The sequence below is a fragment of the Mandrillus leucophaeus genome, unplaced genomic scaffold (assembly GCF_000951045.1).
Source record: "Mandrillus leucophaeus isolate KB7577 unplaced genomic scaffold, Mleu.le_1.0 Scaffold1251, whole genome shotgun sequence".
Classification (NCBI taxonomy): domain Eukaryota; kingdom Metazoa; phylum Chordata; class Mammalia; order Primates; family Cercopithecidae; genus Mandrillus; species Mandrillus leucophaeus.
The window spans coordinates 149,884-173,224 of NW_012100888.1; the positions used below are offsets into that span (position 1 = coordinate 149,884).

The window sequence follows — 23,341 nt, forward strand, 5'->3', positions numbered from 1 at the left end:
AGGGTTGTCTAGAGGGTTGGAACTAATGGAGAGAGAGAGAGAGAGAAAAAAAAAAGAGAGAGAGAGAGACAGAGTTTATTAAGTATTAACTCTTAATTAGTTTAGAGTAAGTGTAAGAGTATTAACTCTTAATTAGTTTATTGTTTATATATATATATATAAGTTTATTAAGTATTAACTCATATCACCACAAGGTCCCATAATAGGCTGTCTGCAGGCTGAGGGGCAAGGAGAGCCAGTCCGAGTTCCAAAACCGAACAACTTGGAGTCTGATGTTTGAGGGCACAAAGCATCCAGCATGGGAGAAAGATGTAGGCTGGGAGGCTAGGACAGTCTATCTTTTCACATTTTTTTGCCTGCCTATATTCTAGCCATGCTGGCAGCTGATTAGATTGTGCCCACCCAAAGTAAGAATGGGTCTGCTGTTCCCAACTCACTGATTCTCAAATGTCAACTTCCTATGGCAACACCATCACAGACACACCAAGGATCAATACTTTGTTGATCAATCCTTCAACCCACTCAAGCAATCAAGTTGACACTCTGTATTAACCATCATATGGTTGCTGCAAATCAAAAAACATATTACAGATACAGAAAAAATAAAAAGCGAGAAATTAAAACATACCAAAAGAGAAAATCACCTTTACTTAAAAGAAGACAGGAAGGACAAAAAACAAAAACAAAAACAAAACAAAAAACCATGAAACAACCAGAAAACAAGTAAGAGAATGGTAGGAGCAAGATATTTTCAATAATAAAATTGAATGTAAATGGAGTAAACTCTAATCAAAAGAGAAAAAGTGGCTGAATGGATGAAAACAACAACCACCACCACCACCAAAAAACAAGACCCGATGATCTGTTACCTACAAGAAACACCTTTCATCTATAAAGACAAAAATAGACTGAAAATAAAGGGATGGAAAAAGATATTCCATGCAAGTGAAAACAAAAACAGAGCATGTGTAGCTACAAAAATATCATAGAAAATACATTTCAAGACAAAAACTGTAAGAAGACACAAGGAAGGTGATTATATCATGATAAAGGGGTCAATTCAGCAGGAGAATATAACAATTCTAAATATACATTCACTCAACACTGGAACACCCAGAGGTATAAAGCAAATATTATTAGAGCTTAACAGAGACAGACTCCAATACAATAATAGCTGGAGACTTCAGTACCCCACCTTCAACATTGAACAGATCACCCAGACAGAAAATCAACAAAGTAACATCAGACAATATGCACCACAGATGAAATGAACCTAAAAATATTTACAGAGCATTTCATCCAACAGCTGCAGAATACATATTCTTCTCTTTGGCACATGGATCATTCTGAAGAACAGACCATATGTTAGATGACGTTAAAAAAATTTAACAAGTGAAATAATATCAAATCCCTTCTATGACCACAGTGGAATAAAATTAGAAATCAATTAATGAGGAAGTTTGGAAAGTATACAGACCCATGGAAATTAAATAATATGCTCCTGAATTACCAGCAGATCAATAAAGAAATTAAGAAGGGAAGTGAAAAATTTCTGCCCACTTTCACCACTGTGATTCAACACAGTACTAGAAGTCCTAGCTGTAGCAGTCAGACAAGAGAAGGAAATAAACACATCCCAATTGGAATGGAAAAAGTGAAGTTATCCTTGTTTTCAGATGATAAAATCTTATATTTGGAAAAACATAAAGATTCCACAAAAAACCATTAGATCTGATAAACAAATTCGGTCAAGTTGCAGAATACAAAATCAACATGCAAAAATTAGTAGCATTTCTGTATGCTAACAGTGAACAACATAAAATGAAATCAAGAAAGCAATCCCCTTCACAATAAGTTAAAATAAAATAAATACCCATAAATTAGCTTAACCAAAGAAGTGAAAAATATCTACAAGAAAAGCTGTGAAACATTGAAAGAAATTGAATAGGAAGCAGGAAAAAAAAAAAAAAAGAAAGATATTCCATGTTCATGATTTGGAAGAATTAATATTGTTAAAATGTCCATACTACCCAAAGCAATCTACACATTAAATGCAATCCCTCTTAATATACCCATGACATCCTTCATAGAAATAGGAAAAATAATCCTAAAATTTATATGGAACCACAAAAGACCCAGAATAGCCAAAGCTATTCTGAGCAAAATAAACAAAACTGTAGGAATCACATTACCTGACTGCAAAGCAGAATGCGACTAGCATAAAAAGAGACATATAGACCAATGGAACAGAATAGAGAATAAAGAGTGAACTTATTGTCAACAAAAATGCCAAGAATATTCACTGGGAAAAGAACACTCTCTTCAATAAATGGTGCTGGGAAAACTGGATATCCATATGCAGAAGAATGAAACTACACCCTTACCTCTTTCCATATATAAAAGTCAAATCAGAATAGATTAAAGACCTAACTCTGAGACCTCAAAATATGAAACTATGAAATAAAACTTTTGGGGAAATTCTTCGGACATTGGAATTGGCAACAATGTGTTGAGTGATACCTCCTAACGCACAGGCAACCAAAGCAAAAATAGACAAATGGGATCACATCAAGTTAAAAACCTTCTGTACAGCAAAGAAGACAATAAACAAAGTGAAAAGACAAACCACAGAATGGGAGAAAATATTTGCAAACTACCCATCTGAGAAGGGATTAATAACCAGAATATATAAAGAGTTCAAACAACTCTATAGGAACAAATCTAATAATCTGATTAAAAACGGGCAAAAGATGTGAATAGACATTTCTGAAATGAAGACATGCAAATGGGAAACGGGTACATGGAAAGGTGCTCAACATCATTGATCATCAGATGAATGAAAATTGAAACTATAATGAGACAAAATCTTACCCCAGTTAAAGTGGCTTTTATCCAAAAGTCAGGTAATAACAAATGCTGGTGAGGATGTGGAGAAAAGGAAACCCTTGAACAGTATTGGTGCAAATGTATGTTTTAGTAAAACCACTATGGAGTACAGTTTGGAGGTTCCTCAGAAAAGTAAAAATAGAGCTAACATATGATCCAGCAATTCTACTCCTAGTTATATACCCAAGAGAAAGAAAATCAGTATATTGAAGAGATATCTGCATTCCTATGTTTATTGGAGCACAACTCATAATAGCCAAGATTTAAAAGCAACCTAAGTGTCCATCAGCAGATGAATAGATAAAAAAGTAGTACATATATACAATGGAATACTACTGAGCCATAAAAAAGAATGAAATCCTTTTATTTGCAACAACATGGATGGAACTGGAGGTCATTATGTTAAGTGAAATAAGCCAGGCACAGAAAGATAAAAGTCACATGTTCCCAATTATTTTGGGGAGCTAAAAATTAAAACAATTGAATTGATGGAGATAGAGGGTATAATGATAGTTACCAGAGGCTGGGAATGGTGTTGGGGGTGGGGGAGAGTTGGGATGGTTAATGCTTATAAAAATATTGTCTGAGTGCAGTGGCTCACACCTGCAATCCCAGCTTTTGGGAGGCCAAGGTGGGTGGATCACCTGAGGTCAGGAGCTCGAGACCAGCCTGGCCAACATGGTGAAACCCCATCACTACTAAAAATACAAAAATTAGTCAGGCATGGTGGTGCATGTAATCCCAGCTACTCAGAAGGCTGAGGCATGAGAATCACTTGAATCCAGGAGGCGGAGGTTGCAGTGAGCTGAGATCACACCACTGCACTATAGCCTGGGCAACAGAGCAAGACTCCGTCTCAAAAAAAAAAATTGTTAGAATAAACAAGATTTAGTATTTTAAAATAACTAAAAGTATAACTGGACTGTTTACCACAGAAATAAAGGATAAATGCTTGAAGTTATGGATATTCAATTTATCCTCATTTGATTATTACACATTGTATACCTGTATTAAGATATCTCACATACCGCATAAGTATGTATACCTACTATGTACCCAGAAAAATTAAAAATAAAAAACTTGTTTTAAAAGGCATATAGAGGCTGAATGAATAAAGACACAACCTGGGGCGTAGTGGCCAAGATGCTCAGCTAGAAGCAGCTAGGCTGTGTGGCTTTCACAAAGAGCAACAGAAGGGGCAAATAAATACAAGACCTTCAACCGAAATATTCAGGTACTCACATTGGGATTAATCTAGGAAACAACTTGACCCACAGAGAACAAAGAAAAGCAAGAGGACAACAGCCCATCTGGGAGCAACACGGAGGCAGGTGAATCCTCCTCCACCCAGGGAAGCCATGCTTCTCCCATAGATCTTTGCAACCATCAGGTAAGGAGATTTCCTTGTGAACCCACCACACCAGGGCCTTCAGTCTTCAGTCTGACAAAAAGAGTAACATGGAGTCTTGGCAGAGCAGCCGCTCAGGCATGTGTGGAGACACTAGAGCCTTAGAAACTTGGACTTTTTGGCAAAAGTAGCTGCAACTCCCACAAAGTGGGAGGTTAGACTCCTGTACATACCCCTAGAAAGAAGCTGAATCCAGGGGGCTGAGCAATAACAGCCTACAGGCCTCACTTCCATGGCACCTCACAAGATAAGACCCACTGGCTTGGAATTCCAGTCAGCTAGCAGTAGCAGCATTGAACCTCCCTAAAAAGGAGCTCCTGGCAGGAGGGGCGAGCCACCATCTTTGCTTTTCAGGTGCCTTAGCCGTTCCAGTCTTCAGGCTTTGAGAGTCTAGATGACCTGGGGCAAAAGGGATACCCCAGCACAGCCTAGCTCCTCTACCAAAACAAATCCAGACCGCTGCTTTAAGTCGGTGCCTGATCCTGTTCTTCCTTGCTGGTCAGGTCCTTCCAACCAGGGCCTCCAGCCACCACCACCCAATATCTCCAACTGACAGAGATCTGAATTCCCCCATGAAAGGTATTCCCAGCGGGGGGTATACCCTTTTTTTTTTTTTTTTTGCTCTTTGGATGACTTAGCCATTCCAGCCTTTGGGCTTTGGGGTGTCTGAGGTGACCAGGGTCTGAAGTGGACCCACCAGCAAAGCACAGCTGCTTTACCAAAATATGGCCGAACTGCTTTTATAAGTGGGTCTTGATCTTATTCCTCCTAACTGGGCGGGACCTCCCAACTGGGGCCTCCAGCTATCCCCACCCACGCTCTCCAGTCAACAGAGATCTGAACTCCCCCTGGGACAGCACTCCCACAGGAAGGGGTGGGCTGCCATAATTGCTCTTTGGGCATCTTACCCATTTCAGCCTTTGGGCTTCAGAGTGTGAGGTGACCAAGGGCTGAAGTGGACCCCCAGGACAACACAGCTGCTCTACCAAAATAGGATCAGACTGCTTTTTAAAGCAGTTCCCAATCCTGTTTGTCTTGACTGGGCGGGACCTCCCAACTGTGGTCTCCAACCACTTCCTACAGGTGCCTTTGGGCCAGCAACAGGTCTGTAACTCCCTGGGACAAAGTTCTCTGAAATAGGGACAAGTTGCCATGTTTGATGTTTCACAGCCTTCACCAGTGACACCTCCAGGTTCTGGAAAATCTGAGGTGACTAGGGTCTGGAGTAGGCCCCAAGCATACCACAGGAGCCCTATGAAAAAGTGGCCAGCCTGTTATGTGGATGCTCATTTTCATATCTCCTCAATGGGTTGGTCCTCCAGGCCTGGCCCTCCAGCCACCCCCCACCAGAACTACTAAGCTAGTACCAACTCAGCAACTCCCTGGACAAAGCCTCTTAAGGGCAACTGAAAGCAAAGCCTCTTGGCCACTGCCTCTGCAGTGGAACTACTCTTGCTACCTTTGGAGTAACAAAGGAGCAAAGACCCTAAGTGTCTTATCCATACCTCCAACAAGCTGTAGCTGACCCAAGGAGAGGAGGCCAGTCCATCTCCCACAGGTCCTAAACACCACCCATGACTCATTACCAGACAGGGAACCCCTGGTTCGGGCATAAACCCTCCACCTTGGGCTGACTGCACTGAGCAATTGCTGACCTGTATCTCTCTGGGGTAAAGTCCCCAGAAGTCAAGTAAACGACCCTTGGCCACAACCACTCCTAAGATCTCTTCCTCTGCTGCCTCTACAATGGGGAAGGAACATAAGCACTAAGATCACCCAAGTTCCAGTGGGCAGCCCAACTATGTCAAGTCATGAACTACAGCCAGCACTCAAGGGGAAGAGGAACCTTCACTTTCAGAGCACTGAGAAGAAATATGGCTGCAACTGTGAGAAAAAATAGGAGAGTCACACAACTGAGCAAGACTCTACCAAATGACCAGTAAGCCTGAGTGTCACCTGTTGGTTCATACCCCAAAACTTAAACACCAAAAATTCATCACTAAAATACCCCCCTCTGAAACTAGAGATAGTAAATCAGCTTCAAATAAAGACTCTACACAAAGCCTCAGCTCAGTGAAAACATCCAGAAAAGAAGTATATTGACTGTACTCAAGCTATGCTGCAGTTAAAGAAACACCCACACACAGAGATGAGAAAGAACCAACGCAAGAACTCTGGTAACTCAAATGGCCCAGGTGTCATATGTTCTCCAAATGACTGTACAACTTCTCCCAAAAGAGTGTTTAACCAGGCTGAACTGGCTGCGATGACAGACGTAGAATTCGGAATACGGATAGGAACAAAAATCATCAAGATCCAGGAGGATGGTAAAACCCAATCCAAGGAAAATAAGAATCACAATAAAGTGATACAGGAGCTGAAGGATAAAATAGCCAGTATAAAAAAGAACCTAACGTGTCTGACAGAATGGAATAACACAATATAAGAATTTCACAATGCAATCATAAGTACTAACAGCAGAATAAACCAAGCTGAGGAAATAATCTTAGAACTTGAAGACTGGTTCTCTGAAATAAGACAATCAGAGAAAAATAAAGAAAAAAGAATAAAGGGGAATGGACAAAACCTCTAAGAAGTATGAGATTATGTAAAGTGGCCAAAGCTACAAATCATTGGCATCCCTGAAAGGAAGGGGGAGAAAGCAAATAACTTGAAAAATATATTTCAGGATATTGTCCATGAAAACTTCCCCAAACTTGCTAGAGAGGTCAATAGTCAAAAGCAAGAAATACAGAGGACCCCTGCAAGATTCTACACAAGAAGATGCTTTCTAAGGCACATAATCATCAGATTTTGCAAGGTAGAAATGAAAGAAAGAATGTTACAGGTAGCTAGAGAGAAAGGGCAGGTCACCTTCAAAGGGATCCCCATCAGGCTAACAATGGAACTCTCAGCTGAAACCCTATGAGCCAGAAAAGACTGGGGGCCTATATTAAACATTTTTAAAGAAAAAAATTTCAACCAAGAATTTCATATCCAGCCAAACTAAGCTTCCTAAGTGAAGGAGAAATAGGATCCTTTTCAGATAAGCAAATGTTGAAGAACTTCACCACTACCAGACCTGTCTCAGAAGAGATCTTGAAAGGAGCACTAAATATAGAAAGACTGCTACCAGCTAATAGAAAAACACATTTAAACACACTGACCAGTATCACTGTAAAGCAAGCACACAAATAAACCAACATAATAACCAGCTAATAGTACAATGATAGGATCAAATTCACACATATCAATACTAACTTTGAATGTAAATGAGCTAAATGCCCCACTTAAAAGGCACAGAGTGGCAAGCTGAATGAAAAAGCAAGATCCAATGGTATGCTGTCTTCAAGAGACCCATCACACATGTAATTACACTTACAGGCTCAAAATAAAGGGATGGAGAAAAATCTACCAAGCTAATGGAAAACAGAAAAAAGCAGGGGTTGCAATCCTAATTTCAGACAGCAGACTGCAAACCAACAAATATAAAAAAAAATAAGACAAGGAAGGGCATTACATAATGGTAAAGGTTTCGATTCAACAAGAAGACCTAAGTATCCTAAATATACATGCACCCAACACAGAAGTACCCAGATTCATAAAGCAAGTTCTTAGAGATGTACAATGAGACACAGAGTCCTGCACAATAATAGTGGGAGACTTCCACATGCCACAGACAGTATTAGACAGATAACTGAGGCAGAAAATTAACAAAAATATTCAAGACCTAAACTCAGCATTGCACCAAATGGATCTGAGAGAGCTTTACAGAAGTCTCCACCCCAAAACAACAGAATATAAATACTTCTCATTGCCACATGACATGTACTCTAAAATCAGGCACATAGTTGGACACAAAGCAATCTTCAACAAAAGTAAAAGAATGAAAATCTTACAAAACACACTCTGGAACCACAGTGCCACAAAAATAGAAGTAAACACAATAAAAATTGCTCAAAACTATAAAATTACATAGAAATTAAACAACATACTCCTGAATGACTTTTAGGAAAATAATGAAATTAAGGCAGAAATTAAGTAGTTCTCTGAAAATAATGAGATCAAAGATACAACATACCAGAATCTCTGGGACACAGCTAGGGTGATATTAAGAGGGAAATTCATAGCACTAAATGCCCACATCAAAAAGTTAGAAAGATCTCAAATTAACAACCTAACATAACAACTGAAAGAATTAGAGAAGCAGGAACAAATAAACCCCAAATACTAGATAACAAAAATCAGAGCTGAACTGAAGGAAATCGAGACATGAAAAACCATTCAAAAGATCAACAAATCCAGGAGTTGTTTTTTTTTTTTTTTTTTTTTGAAAAATTAAAAAAGTGGATAGGCCACTAGCTAGACTAATTAAGAAGAACAAGGAGAAGATCCAATAAACACAATTAGAAATGACAAAGAGAATGTTACTACTGTCCCCACAGAAGTAAAAACCATCAGAAACTACTATGAACACCTGTATGCACACAAACTAGAGAACCTAAAAGAGATAAATTCCTGGACACACACACCCTCCTGAGGCAGAACAAAGAAGAAATGGACTCCTTGAAAAGACCAAGAATGAGCTCCAAAATTGAATCAGTAATAAACAGCCTACTAACTGAAAATGCCTATGACCTGATAGATTCAAAGCCAAATTCTACGAGATTACAAAGAAGAGCTGGCACCATTCCTACTGAGACTATTCCAGAAAATTGAGGAGGAAGAACTCCTCTGCAACTCAGAGACCAGCATTATCTTGATACGAAAACATGGCAGAGACACAACAACAGCCACAACAACAAATCACGTTCAGGTCTATATCCCTGATGAACATCGTTGCAAAAATCCTCAGTAAAATATTTGCAAACTGAATCCAACAGCATATCACCAAGCCAATCCACCATGATCAGGTAGATTTCATTCCCGGAATGCAAAGTTGTTTCAACATATGAAAATGAATAAATGTGATTAATCACATAAATAGAACTAAAGACAAAAATCATGGGATTATCTCAATAGATTCAAGAAAAGCTTTTGATAAAATTCAACATCCCTTCATGTTAAAACCTCTCAATAAACTAGGTATTGAAGTAACATACCTCAAAAGAATAAGAGCCATCTATGACAAACCCACAGCCAATATTATACTGAATGGACAAAAGCAGGAAGCATTCTCCTTGAAAACCGGCACAAGACAAGTTTGTCCTCTCTCACCCCTTCTATTCAACATAGTATGGGAAGTCTTAGCCAGAGAAACCAGGAAAGAGAGATAAATAAGTGGCCTCCAAATAGGAAGAGAGGAAGTCAAACTATATCTGTTTGCAGACGATATGATTCTCTATCTAGAAAACCCCACAGTCTTGGCCCAAAAGCTCCTTCAGGTGATAAACAACTTTAGCAAAGTTGTAGGACATAAAATCAATGTACAAAAATCACTAGGATTCCTATATGCCAACAACAGTCAAACTAAGAGCCAAATCAGGAATGAATTCCCATTCACGATTGCCACAAAAAAGTAAAATATTACTTTCTTTTTTTTTATTATTATTATACTTTAAGTTCTAGGGTACATGTGCATAACGTGCTTGTAAAAAAAAATTTTTTTTAAAAGTAAAATATTTAGAAATACACCTAAACAGGGAGGTGAAAGATCTCTACAATGAGAATTATAAACTACTGCTCAAAGAAATTAGAGAAGACACAAACAAATGGAAAAATATACCATGCTGATGGAGAGGTAGAATCAATATCATTAAAATGGCTACACTGCCTGAAGCAATATACAGATTCCATTCTATTATCATCAAATTACCAATGTCATTTTTCATATAACTAGAAAAATATTTTAAAATTCGTATGGAAGCAAAAAAGAGCCTGAACAGCCAAGGCAATCCAAAGCCAAAAGAACAAAGCTGGAGGAATCATGTTAGCCGACTTGAAACTATACTACAAGGATACAGTGACCAAAACAGCATAATCAAAAATAGGTACATAGACCAATGGAACACAATAGAGAGCCCAGAAATAAGGCTACACATCTATGACCATGTGATCTTTGACAAAGCTGACAAAAATAAACAATGGGGAAAGGACTCCCTATTCAATACATGGTGCTGGGATAACTGGCTCACCATATTCAGACGATAAAAGCTGGACCCCTTCCTTATACCATATACGAAAATCAATTCAAGATGGATTAAAGACTTAAGTATAAAACCCAAAACTATTAAAACCCAGGAAGACAACCTAAGCAATGTTATCCTGGACACAGGAATGGATAAAGAGTTCATGACAAAGACACTGAAAGCAATCACAATAGCAAAAATTGACAAATGGGATCTAATTAAATCTAAGACCTTCTGCCCAGCAAAGGAGAATATCAACAGAGTAAACAGACAACCTACAAAATGGGGGAAAATATTTGCAAACTGTGCATCTGACAAAGGTCTAATATCCATCATCTATAAGGAACTTAAGTAAATTTACAAGACAGAAACAAACAACCCCACTAAAAAGTAGGCAAAGGATATGAGCAGACACTTCTCAAAAGAAGACATACATGCAGCAAACTAACATATAAAAACGCTCAATATCACTCATCATTAGAGAAATGCAAATGAAAAACCACAATGAGATACCATCTCATACCAGTCAGAATGGGTATTATAATAAAGTCAAAAAATAACAGATGCTGGTGAGGTTACAGAGAAAAGGGAACCCTTATACACTGCTGGTGGGGGTGTAAATTAGTTCAACCATTGTGGAAAGCACTATAGCAATTCCTCAAAGATCTAAAAGCAGAACTGCCATTTGACACAGCAATCCTGTTACTGGGTATATACCCAGAGGAATATAAAACATTCTACTATAAAGCCACATGTACACAAATGTTCACTACAGGACTGTTCACAATAGCAAAGATATGGAATTAACCTAAATGCCCATAAATGACAGACTGGATAAAGAGAATGTGGCACCCATATACCATGGAATATTATTAAGTCATAGAAAAGAATAAGATCATGTCTTTTGTGGGAACATGGATTGAGCTGGAGGTTATCATGCTTAGCAAACTAACTGAGGAACAGAAAACCAAATATTGCATGTTCTCACTTATAAGTGGGAGCTAAATGATGAGAATTTATGAACAAAAAGAAGGAAAAAGCAGACACTGGTGTCTACTTGAGGGCAGAGGGTGAGAGGAGGGAGAGGAGCAGAAAAGATAACTATTAGGTACTAAGCCTAATACCTGGGCGATGTACTAATACATACAATAAATCCCCATGACATGAGTTTACCTATATAAGAAACCTCCACGTGTACCACCAAACATAAAATAAAAAATAAAAATAAGAAACAAGACCTAACTATATTGCCTACAAGAAACCTATTTCACCTATAAAGGCACACATAAGTACATAAATGGAAAATGATATTCCATGCAACTGGAAACCAAAAAAGATCAGGAGTAACTTATTTATATCTGATAAAATGAATTACAAATAAAAGATATAAAAAGAGACACAGAAGGTCACTATATAACGATAAAGGGTCAATTCAGCAAGATGATACAACAATTGTAAATATCAATGCACTCAACACAGAAGTACTGAAGTATATAGAACAAACATCAATAAATCTAAAGGAAGAGATAGACTGCAATAAAATAACAGTAGGGCAGTTTAACACCCCATTTTCAGTAAAGGGAATATCATCCAGACAGAAAATCAACAAAGATATCAGAGTTAAACTACACACTAGACCTAATAGGCCCAAGTAATATTTATAGAACATTTCATAAAATTGTTACAGAATATACATTCTTTTCTTCAGCACATAGAACATTCTCTAGAATAGGCCAGATCTTCGGCCACAAAACTAGCATCACCAAATTCTGAAAAGTAGAAATCATGTCAACTATGTTTTCTCGAGATTCATTTTCTGTCCTGATTTTTAAAAAGTATTTTTTCTGACCACAATGGATAAAACTAGAAATAAATAAGATGAACCCTAGAACCTGCACAAACACATAGAAATTAAAAAACATGCTCCTGGGCCAATGAGTCAATGAAGAAAATTAAGAAAGAAATTTAAAAAATTCTTGAAACAAATGAAAATGGTAGTACAACATACTAAAATCTATAGGATACACCAAAGCAGTACTAAAAGGGAAGTTTATATAAATGCCTACATCAAAAAAGGAGAAAGACTTGAAAAAAGAACCTAACCATGCACCTTAAGGAACTAGAAAAGCAAGAATGAACCAAACACCAAATTAGTAGAATGAAAGAAATAATAAATACCAGATCAGAAACAAAATAAAATCAATATTTTCCAAAGCAATATAGAAGATCAATGAAACAAAAAGTTGGATTTTTGAAGATAAAATTGACAAAATGTTAGCAAGATTAACCAAAGAAAAAAGAGAGAAGACCCAAATAAATAGAATCAGAAGTGAAAAATGGGATATTACAACTGATGCCACAGAAATATAAAGAATCATTAGAGATTATAATGAAAAACTATACACCAACAAATAGGAAAACCTTGAAGAAATGGATAAATTCCTTGACACATACAACCTACCAAGGTTGAACCATGAAGAAACAGAATGCTGAATAAACCAATAAGGAGTAATGAGATTGAGAGTCTAAAAAAAAGTCTCCCATCAGAAAAAAAAAAAAAGTCTGGGACCTGATGGCGTCACTGCTGAATTCTACCAAACGTTTAAGGAAGAACTAATAACAATTCTACTTAACCTATCACAAAAATTGAAGAGGTGGGAATACTCCTAAACTCTACAAGGCCAGCATTACCCTGATACCCAAACCAGACAAGGACACAATGATAAAAGAAAACTCAGGCCAATATCACTGATGAACACAAAATGTTAAGATCCTCAACAAAATACAAGCAAACTGAACTCAATCACAAATTTAAAAGATTAATCACTACAGTCAAATGAGATTCATCCTAGGGATGCAAGGATGGTTCAACAAACACAAATCAATAAATCTGATGCATCACATTAACAGAACCAAGAAAAAAAAGCACAAGATTATTTCAATAGCTGCTGAAGAAGCATTTGATAGAATACAACTTCTCTTTATGATAAAAACCCTTAACGAACTGGGTATAAAAGGAACATATCTCAAATTAACACAGGCTATATATGACAAACCCACAGCTAACATAATACTGAATGGGAAAAATTGAAAGCTGATCCTCTAAGATCCGGAACAAGATGAGGAGGCCCACTTTCACCACTTTTATGCAACATAATACTAGAAATCCTTGCCAAAGCAATCAGATAAGAAAAATAAATAAAGGGGATCCAAATTGGAAAGGAAGAAGCCAAGTCATCCTTGGTTGCAGATGACCTGATATTATATTTAGGAAACCCTAACAACTCTACCAAAAAACTGTTAGAACTAATAAATGAATTTAGTAAAGTTGCAAGATACAAAATCAAACTACGAAAATCAGTAGAATTTATGCACACCAACAGCAAAAATCTTAAGAAAGAAATCAAGAAAGCAATTCCATTTCAAATAGCTACAAAGTATATAAAATACCTAGGAATTAATTTAAGAAGTGAAAGATCTATAGAAGGAAAACTATAAAACATTGATGAAAAAAATTAAAGAGGATATAAAGGAAAAATGGAAAAATATTTCATGTGCATTGACTAGAAGAATCAATATAGTTAAAATGTCCATTCTACCCAAAGCAATCTACAGATTCAATGCAATCCCTATCAAAATACCAATGGCATTCTTTACTGAAATGGAAAAGATAATCCTAAAATGTATGTGGAACAACAAAAAAAAGACCCCAAATAGCCAAAGCAATCCTGAACAAAAAGAACAAAACTGGAGGCACCACACTACCTGGTTTCAAAATATACTACAAAGTGGTCAGGCACTGTGGCCTGTAATCCCAGCATTTTGGGAGGCTGAGGTGGGCAGATCAGTTGAGGCCAGGAGTTTGAGACCAGCCTGGCCAACATGGCAAGACCCTGTCTCTACTAAAAAACAAAAATTAGACAGGCGTTGTGTACGACTGTAATCCCAGCTACTCAGGAGGCTGAGGCAGGAGAATTGCTTGAACCTGTGAGGTGGAGATTGCAGTGAGCTGAGATTGTGCCACTGCACTCCAGCCCAGGCAACCAAGGAAGCCCTTGCCTCAAAAAAAAAAAAAAATAAATAAATAAAATAAAAATTAAAAAAAACTACAAAGCAATGTTAAGTAAGTCAGCATGGTGCATGGTATTGGGATAAAAACAGACATAGACCAATGAAGAGAATAGAGAAACCAGGTCTAAGTTTACACATTTACAGCCAACTCATTTTTGACAAAGGTGCCAAGAACATACAATGTAGAAAGAACAGTCTCTTCAGCTAATGGCGCTGTGAAAACTGGACAACCATATACAGAAGAATGAAACTAGATCCATATCTCTCTCCATATACAAAAGTCAAATCAAAATGGATTGAAGACTTAAACCTAAAGCCTGAAATTATGAAAGGACTAGAAGAAAACTTGGGGAAAATGCTCTAGGACAAGACGTTAAAAGCACAGGCAACCAAAGCAAAAATAGACAAATGGGATTACATAAAAGTAAAAAGCTTCTGCACAGCAAAGAAAACACCAACAAAGTGAAGAGACAACACATAGAATGGAGAAAGTATTTGCAAACTATCAATCTGACAAAGGATTTATAACCAGAATTTATAAGGAGCTCAAATAACTTAATAGCAAAAAAAAAAAAAAAAAAAAAAAAAAAAGCCAAGTACTCTGATTCTAGAATGGGCAAAATATCTGAATAGATGTTTCTCACAAGAAGACATACAAATGGCCAACAGGTATATGAAAAATGCTCAACATCACCAATCTTCAGGGAAATGAAAATCAAACCATTGTGAGATACCATGTAATCCTTGTTAAAATAAGACAGTGAATAATGGATGCTACCAAGCACATGAAAGGGGAACCCTTGCACACTGTTGGTGGAAATGTAAATTAGTACAGTCACTATGGAAAACAGTGCGGAGGTTCCAATAGAAACTAAAAATAGAACTACTGCAGGATCCATCAATTCCAGTACTGGGTATATATCCAAAAGAAAGGAAATCAGTGTGTCAAAGACGTATGTGCACTCCTATGTTTACTGTAGCACTATTTATAAGAGCCAAAATACTAGAATCAACTTAAATGTTCTTCAGTGGACAAATGAATAAAGAAAATGTGGTATATGTACACAATGGAATATTATTCATCCACAAAAACGTTAAAATCCTGTCATTTGCAGCAACATGGATGGAACTGGAGGTCATTACGTTAAGGAAATAAGCCAAGCACACAAAGACAAATATTCATATTCTTACTCACATGTAGGAGCTACAAAAGTGGATCTCACAAAGACAGAGAGTAGATTGGTTGTTACCAGAGGCCAGGAAGATTAGGGAGGAGAGGAGAATAAAGAGAAGTTGATTAATGGGTGTAAGTATACAATTCGATAAGAGAAATAAGACCTTGTGTTTGATAGATCAGTAGGTTGCCTATAGTTAACAATAATCTATTGTACATTTCTTTTCTTTCTTTGCTTTTTTATTGAGATGGAGTCTGGCTCTGCTGCCCGGGCTGGAGTGCAGTGGCACGATCTAGGCTCACTGCAAGCTCCGCCTCCCGGGTTCATGCCATTCTCCTGCCTCAACCTCCCGAGTAGCTGGGACTACGGGCGCCTACCGCCATGCCCGGCTAATTTTTTGTATTTTTAGTAGAGACGGGTTTTCTCCGTGTTAACCAGGATGGTCTCGATCTCCTGACCTCGTGATCTGCCTGCCTTGGCCTCCCAAAGTGCTGGGATTACAGGTGCGAGCCACCGCGCCCAGCCTGTACATTTCAATATAGCTAGAAGAGAATAATTTGAATGTTCCTAGTCTAAATAAAAGATAAATATTTGAAGTGATAGATATTCCAATTACCCTGATTTAATCTTTACACATTATGAATGTACAAAAATATCACATGTACCCCTCAAATAAGTACCTCTATTATAAAAATATTTTTAAAACCACAGTGCAATTTTGAGTTCCTAGATTATTTGTGATAATAATTTTAAGTAAAATAAGTATGGTTTCCTCATAGTGATACATCCAAAATTTTAAAAAAAGAAACAAGAAACTGGAATTTTGAAATCTTAAAAAAATGAAAATGCAATTTACAGAATGAGACAAAATATTTGCAAACTATATATCTGATAAGGGGTTCATATCCAAAATATATGAAGAACTCATCCAACTCAATAGCAAAATAAATAAATAAATAAATAAATAAATAAATAAATAAAAAATAAAATAAAAAAAAAACCGAAATACACAGATTAAACAACGGGTGAAGGACCTGAATAGACATTTCTCAAAAGAAGACATTCAAATGGCCAACAGGTGTGTGAAAGGATGCTCAACATCACTAATCTTCATGGAAATGCAGATCAAAACCACCATGAGATATTACCTTCCACCAGTTAGGATGGTCATTCTCAAAAAGTCAGAAGATAACTAATGTTGGTGAGGATGTGGAGAAAAGGGAATCCTTATCCATTGTTGAGGGGATGTGAACTGGTATTGCCATTACAGAAAACAGTATGGAGGTTCTTCAAAAATTGAAAAATAGAACTACTATATGATCTGGCAATCCCCCTTCTGTGTATATATCTAATAAAATAAAATCAGTACCTCATAGAGATATCTGCACTCCCATGTTTACTGCAGCATTATTCACTGTAACTAAGCTATGGAAACAACGGATGTCTCTGTGGATGGATGAATGTATAAAGAAAATTGCGGGATAGATATACACTTGATTTTTTTTTTTTTTTTTTTTGAGACACAGTATCGCTCTGTTGCCCTGCCTGGAGTGCAGTGGTGAGATCTTGGCTTACTGCAACCTCCACTTCTCAGGTTCAAGCGATTCTCCTGCCTCAACCTTCTGAGTAGCTGGGATTACAGGCACATGCCATCATGCCTGGCTAATTTTTTGTATTTTTAGTAGAGACGAGGTTTCATCATGTTAGCCAGGATGGTCTCGATCTCCTGACCTCGTGATCCACCTACCTTGGCCTCCCAAGTGCTGGGATTATAGGCGTAAGCCATCATGCCCGGCTATTATTCGGTTTTTAAAAAGAAGGCCATTCTTCCATTTACAACAACATGGATGAACCTGGAGGATAATGTTAAGTGGTATAAGCCAGACACAGAAAGAAAAATCCTGCATGATCTCTCTTATATGTGGATTCTCAGACAAAGAGAGAGCCAGAGAATACAACAGTGGTTACCAGAAGCAGGCAGGGTTGGGGGAAATGTAGGCCAAAGTGTACAAATTAAGTAGTTACACAGGATGAACAAATCTAGAATTTTAAAGTATAGCATGGGGGCTATAGTTAATAATATTGTATTGTATACTGGAAATTTTCTAAGAGCATAGATTATAAGTACTCTTATCACATAAAAAAGGTAACTATGTTAGATGATGTACTTGTTAAATTGCTTACCTGTAATCATTTCACTATGTATTTGTATTTCAAAACATCATGTCATACATCTTAAATTTTTACAATGAAAGAAAACAAATAAAAGTATACATATTTAAAAACTAGAGTTATTCCTTTGCAAATAGAAAAAAACATTGCTCTGCTGCTGGAGTCTTTGTCGACATCTCTGTTAACTTTACTGCATAGAGAATATTAACTGTGGCTATCTCCTGCAGATTTCCAGGGATACTGCATCTCAAATAAATGACCACAATCAAAGAGTTCAGCAACTAATTTGAAAGGAGTGACACTTGGAAAATGGCAGAGCCTTTGTTACTACTGAAACAATAAAGAAACATACGAGTTCAAGACCAGCCTGGCCAGCACGGCAAAACCCCAACTCTACTAAAAATACAAAAATTAGCCAGGCATGGTGGCGCGCACCTGTTGTCTCAGATACTTGGGAGGCTGAGGCAGGAGAATCACTTGAACTCGGGAGGCAGAGGTTGCAGTGAGCTGAGATTGCACCACTGCACTTCAGCCTGGATGACAGAGTGAGACTCTATCTCAAGGGGGGCGGGGGGAAAAAAAGAAACACAGAACATTCAAAAAGGCACCAGAGCCATAAAGATGTAAAAAATTGAGAAATCAGCTGTACAAGAAATATTAAGGAACTAGGATTACTCCCAGCCCCTGACCCCAAGAAAGCTGAAGAAGTTCTTTATGGGTTTCACATATAGGCAAGCTCTGACCCACAGCAGTTTTCATTTAAGAATCACCCTGACAATCATACCCAACTTATTTTTCATGATACTTAGGTAGAGCCATAGATGCCACCTATCCAATTTTAAGAAAATGGATCCCAATTTGAATACAGCAGAAAGAATTATACTGTAATCTTTAATTTTTATTATGTAAGCTACAGGAAAATTTATAATGAGCAAAAGCAGTAATATAACAGATATCTTTGGATCATTTCCTCAAGAAGCTAAAATATAGCCCCAAGACTCAGAAGTCTTTAAAAAGATGCCTGTTAAATCTCCTCAGAAGACTACATGGATCTATACACTGGGTATTTAAGCATTTTCTATATATTTGTGCATTAATTAAACCTTTTATTTTCAAAAATGACATCAGAGAAGCCTATTTAAATCCCTTGATTTCATAAAGGTGCTTCTTTACCTTATAATTTGCTGTGCTAATATAAGGCCGGGATTTCAAAGATCACAAAGGCTTTATGTAGTTCCTGACTGTGATATTACATTTGTACCTAACAGGTTATTGTTAGCATATTTTATCTTTTTTTTTTTTTTTTTTGAGACACAGTCTCGCTCTGTCACACAGTCTTGCTCTGTCACACAGGCTGGAGTGCAGTGGTGCGATCTCGGCTCACTGCCAAGTTCTGCCTCCTGGGTTCATGCCATTCTCTTGCCTCAGCCTCCCGAGTAGCTGGGACTACAGGTGTCCGCCACCACATCCGGCTATTTTTTTTTTTTTTTTGTATTTTTAGTAGAGATAGGGTTTCACCATGTTAGCCAGGATGGTCTTGATCTCCTGACTTCGTGATCTGCCTGCCTCGGCCTCCCAAAGTGCTGGGATTACAGGCGTGAGCCACTGTGCCTGGCCAAATGTTTGTTTTACATTATGCAATGTACAAGTACATGTTTTTTTTTTCTTTTGAGATGGAGTCTCCCTCTGTTGCCCAGGCTGGAGTGCAGTGGCACGATCTCAGCTCACTATAACCTCTGTCTCCCAGGTTCAAGTGATTCTCCTGTGTCAGCCTCCCAAGTAGCTAGGATGAAAGGTGTGTGTCACCACACCTGGCTAATTTTTTTTGTACTTTTTTAGTAGAGATGGGGTTTTGCCATGTTGGCCAGGCTGGTCTTGAACTTCTGACCTCAGGTGATCCGCCCACCTCAGCCTCCCGAAGTGCTGGGATTACAAGCATGAGCTACAGCACCCGGCTGTACGAGTACATTTATGCTAAATGAAATGTTGTATTTTGGGCTAGGAATAAAAATTCCACTTGATTCCTAAAAGAAATTAAGTTCAATACACACATGTAATTTCAACTTACAGCATCTTTCCTAGGAATCTAAGTTGTTAAAAGTGTAAGAACTGTTTGTATCTGACAGTTATGCACAGAAAATGGGAACAACTGAAGATAACATAGAACCAACTTAACAAAGAATACAGCATGAGAACTTGCATTAGATACTAGAATGGGTTACAAAGGAGGATTGTGGTGTCTCCTTCAATGAACTTAAAAAAAACCCTCAGCTATCTAAGATGGCATAGTGGTCTTGCTAAAGCTAAAGGCACCTTACAGTTTATGATTTTATGATTATGTAAGAAGCAGCTGAACACTTCAGATAACTAAATGGCATGCAATTACAGCACTGTGTCTCATATGTACTTGTCCAAAAGAGAGATATAGCATTGTAGTGGAAAAAACCTAGGATTTGGAATCAAGATACCTTGACATGTGAGATTAACATCTCTCAATTTTAGTTTCTTAATTATAAAATGGGGATGCTATTAATAACACTGCCTATCTAACCTGAAAGTTGTGCAGGTCAAAGGATATGAAGAAAAAGTATAGGAAAGCACTTTGTAAACTATAAAATAACATACTAATTTTTTAATGGTTGAATATTTTTGAAAAGGTCTGGAATTGGAGACTGCTTCAAAACATAACCTCTTTATGATGTGGTGCTATATCTACATTTAAAGTATTCCACTTGCCAACACAAAGGTCAGATATGAATACCTTTTTCCATTGTGAATTATTTCAAACCAGGTAAAGACCTGATAGGTATTTGGCTTCTATTAGAGTTTGGGTTTAATACCAAAATAAGAGTTGTTATAACTTGTGACTGCTGTAAGTAAAAGTCACTTCAGAAAGACTGAAGACTGAAGGAAGATAGGTCAAAATATAGTCAATTTTCCAACAGTCAGCAGGAGGAAGTAAGGGAGTTGCCCTTGTTGTAAGTTCTTTGGGATGGGCAATAACTGTGTTTTTTTTTTTTTTTTTAATCTATGGATTTGTGGCTATTTTGTATTCCTTGGACCTACTAACATGCTTTTCTCTAAAACTAGATTTCCTGGTAATCAGGGCCTGGATAATCCAACTGAGTAAAAAATTTGAAAGACTTGCTCTCCACTGCTGCTCCCACTTCAATGCTTTTCCATGTCCTCATTTAGCCTCCTTCACCCCAGGTACGGTTTGTGATAGCTACTACAAGTTTCTACTCAAAATTGCTGCCAGCTACTGCATTAGTGGGAACAGTAGCCAAAATGACTCTCTAATGGTTGGTATTAGCAACATAAGTAAATGTTGGAGGCACAAAAGTAGGCACAGCAACAGGTGGAGACAAGGAATAGGGCTGGCAATGGGGATACATTACATGAGAACTCAACTTTTAATTCTTTACAAAATGCCTTAGGATGACCCAGTGACCTGGTAGTAGAAAGTTGGAACTTATTTTCCTTTGCCCCTCTTCCTTTTAGAAAAGTTGACTACATGCATGTGTAGGCTTCTCCCATTACTATCTTTTAGTTTTTAGTGTATTTAAACCATTCTAAAAAGAGACTGAGCATAGGATTTTAAAGAAAATTTAACCAATGTGAATGAAGGAGGATGGAGAAAGGTCAATTGTTGCCCATCGATTAAATTGAACTCCACATTCAAGCAAAGCACTACAAGTGACTACCCAGCAGGATTGTTTAGAAATCCATATATATCCAGATGTATATCTGACTGGTGATATAAATCACGGAATCACAAAGCTGGTAAGGAATCTCCCAAGCTGCAATCTAACCTTATCTAAATTTCCCATGGTTACTAAACAAATCTGGCCATACTTGCTCTCCTCCATCCAGAGGACACTTATGAGGTTGACATGCTTATAAAATCTTTCTGGACACTATTTACTCACCACATTACATTGGTTGTATTAACGTGGACTTCATAGTCTTTGACCCAACTTACCTTGGTTGTCATCCTCATTGTCTTCCCAGGGTTCTTCATTTGCTAGCAGTGGGTTCTGTGACTCATTCATAGACCTCATAGGGAAGGAGTGTCCATCACCAGGGCTGGTGGGAAAAGAAAGGCAGTGAGTTATTGCAGCTGACATAGACTTTTGTGAAGGTTATAATCCTCTTAAAAACAAGAGGGAGGTTGTTAGGCATATTTAGTCTTATTGTCTAAAGCCGTGGCGGAATGGACTCTTACAATAGCATCATTTAGTTGCTATATTGCTCTCGATTTCCATATCTTATTTGTGTGTCTGCATCAGTGTTAACTTCTTGTTTGTAAGCAACTCTGTAGTTTGGTTCCCAAAATGCCCAGTATGGCAATATGCACACACAGCAAGCTTCATACATATCACTTAATGATGACGATACAAATTTATATCCCATTATCTTACTGCTTTGATTTTTAAGTTTTCAAGAAAGATGACCAGTCTCTGAAACATTGAATACAGTAGAGATAAGCTGGTGTGAATTGGTGAAAGATAATGCCTGAATGCACTGTTATTTATTTGGTTTGCATGGCAGAAAGGTTATTAGGAACTAGGGGAAAGAGCCAGAGTGAGCCATCTCTAGACTGCAGATTTTGGGGGCAATTATCCACATGTGGGGTCTCGCTTTGTGGCTACCTGTGGTAAGCTAGGGTCAACTCCCTGGTTAATTTCTGTCCACTAACAGATGGGATGCATTGGAAGGAACTGAGCTGGCCCCAGTTAGAAGAGGTTACAGTTTGAACATTTCAGTTTAGGTATCTGAATGCATTCCACCTTTGAGTCTGAATGACTTTTGATGTTATCTATGCCTTTTCTCCTGTTCATGTATATGGTAAATTGAAAGTTGACAGATTTTATCGATAGCACTCTAAAGAGAATGTAAGTGTACTGATTATAAATGAATGGGCCTTGATTTTTGGTTTTGTTCTTTATTCCAGAGAAGACTCATTTTACACCTCCGTTTGATGTGGTGATGATGTGTGTATATTTGTGTATGTGAGTATGTGAATAGGGTGTAGGTAATACCTGGTAACAGTTATTAATCAATATTACCCACTGACATAGTTTTGCCTTGTGATTTATAGACAGGTTAGTTGGATACACCACATCTCTGAAATAAATGAGTCTGTAAAATACTAACTGCTACACAGGAAGTATCAAGGCAATCAATCAAGCAGAAATTTTTCCATAATTACCACCCTACCCCCAACAAAGTTTCCTCAACTAAGTGAACATGAATGTATCCCTGTCTAAGAAGGGGACCGAAAGGGGGCTACAAGAAGGCTAAAAGCAAGCCCTGCTCCAGAATTAGTTTAGTTGATGGTGGTTCAATCTGGTTCACAAAGTCATTCACAGAACACAAGCTTGACTGTTTATTTCTCATCCACTACTTTCCCTGCATAATGGTTGCAGTTCTAAGAATTACCTATAACCTCAAATTAAACTGTACTACAAGGCGACAGTAACAAAAATAGCATGATACTG

At 37.7% G+C, this 23,341-nt stretch overlaps 1 protein-coding gene across 1 annotated transcript in view; it reads right to left on the bottom strand.

Moving 5' to 3' along the window:
* ZDHHC15 (zinc finger, DHHC-type containing 15) overlaps positions 1 to 23,341 on the bottom strand; it is a 128,150-nt gene that overhangs the window by 32,305 nt on the left and 72,504 nt on the right. Inside the window, exon 9 of the mRNA XM_011971943.1 lies at positions 21,823 to 21,926. Within this exon, the coding sequence (XP_011827333.1) occupies positions 21,823 to 21,926 (104 nt within the window). The remainder of the gene's footprint in view (positions 1 to 21,822; positions 21,927 to 23,341) is intronic.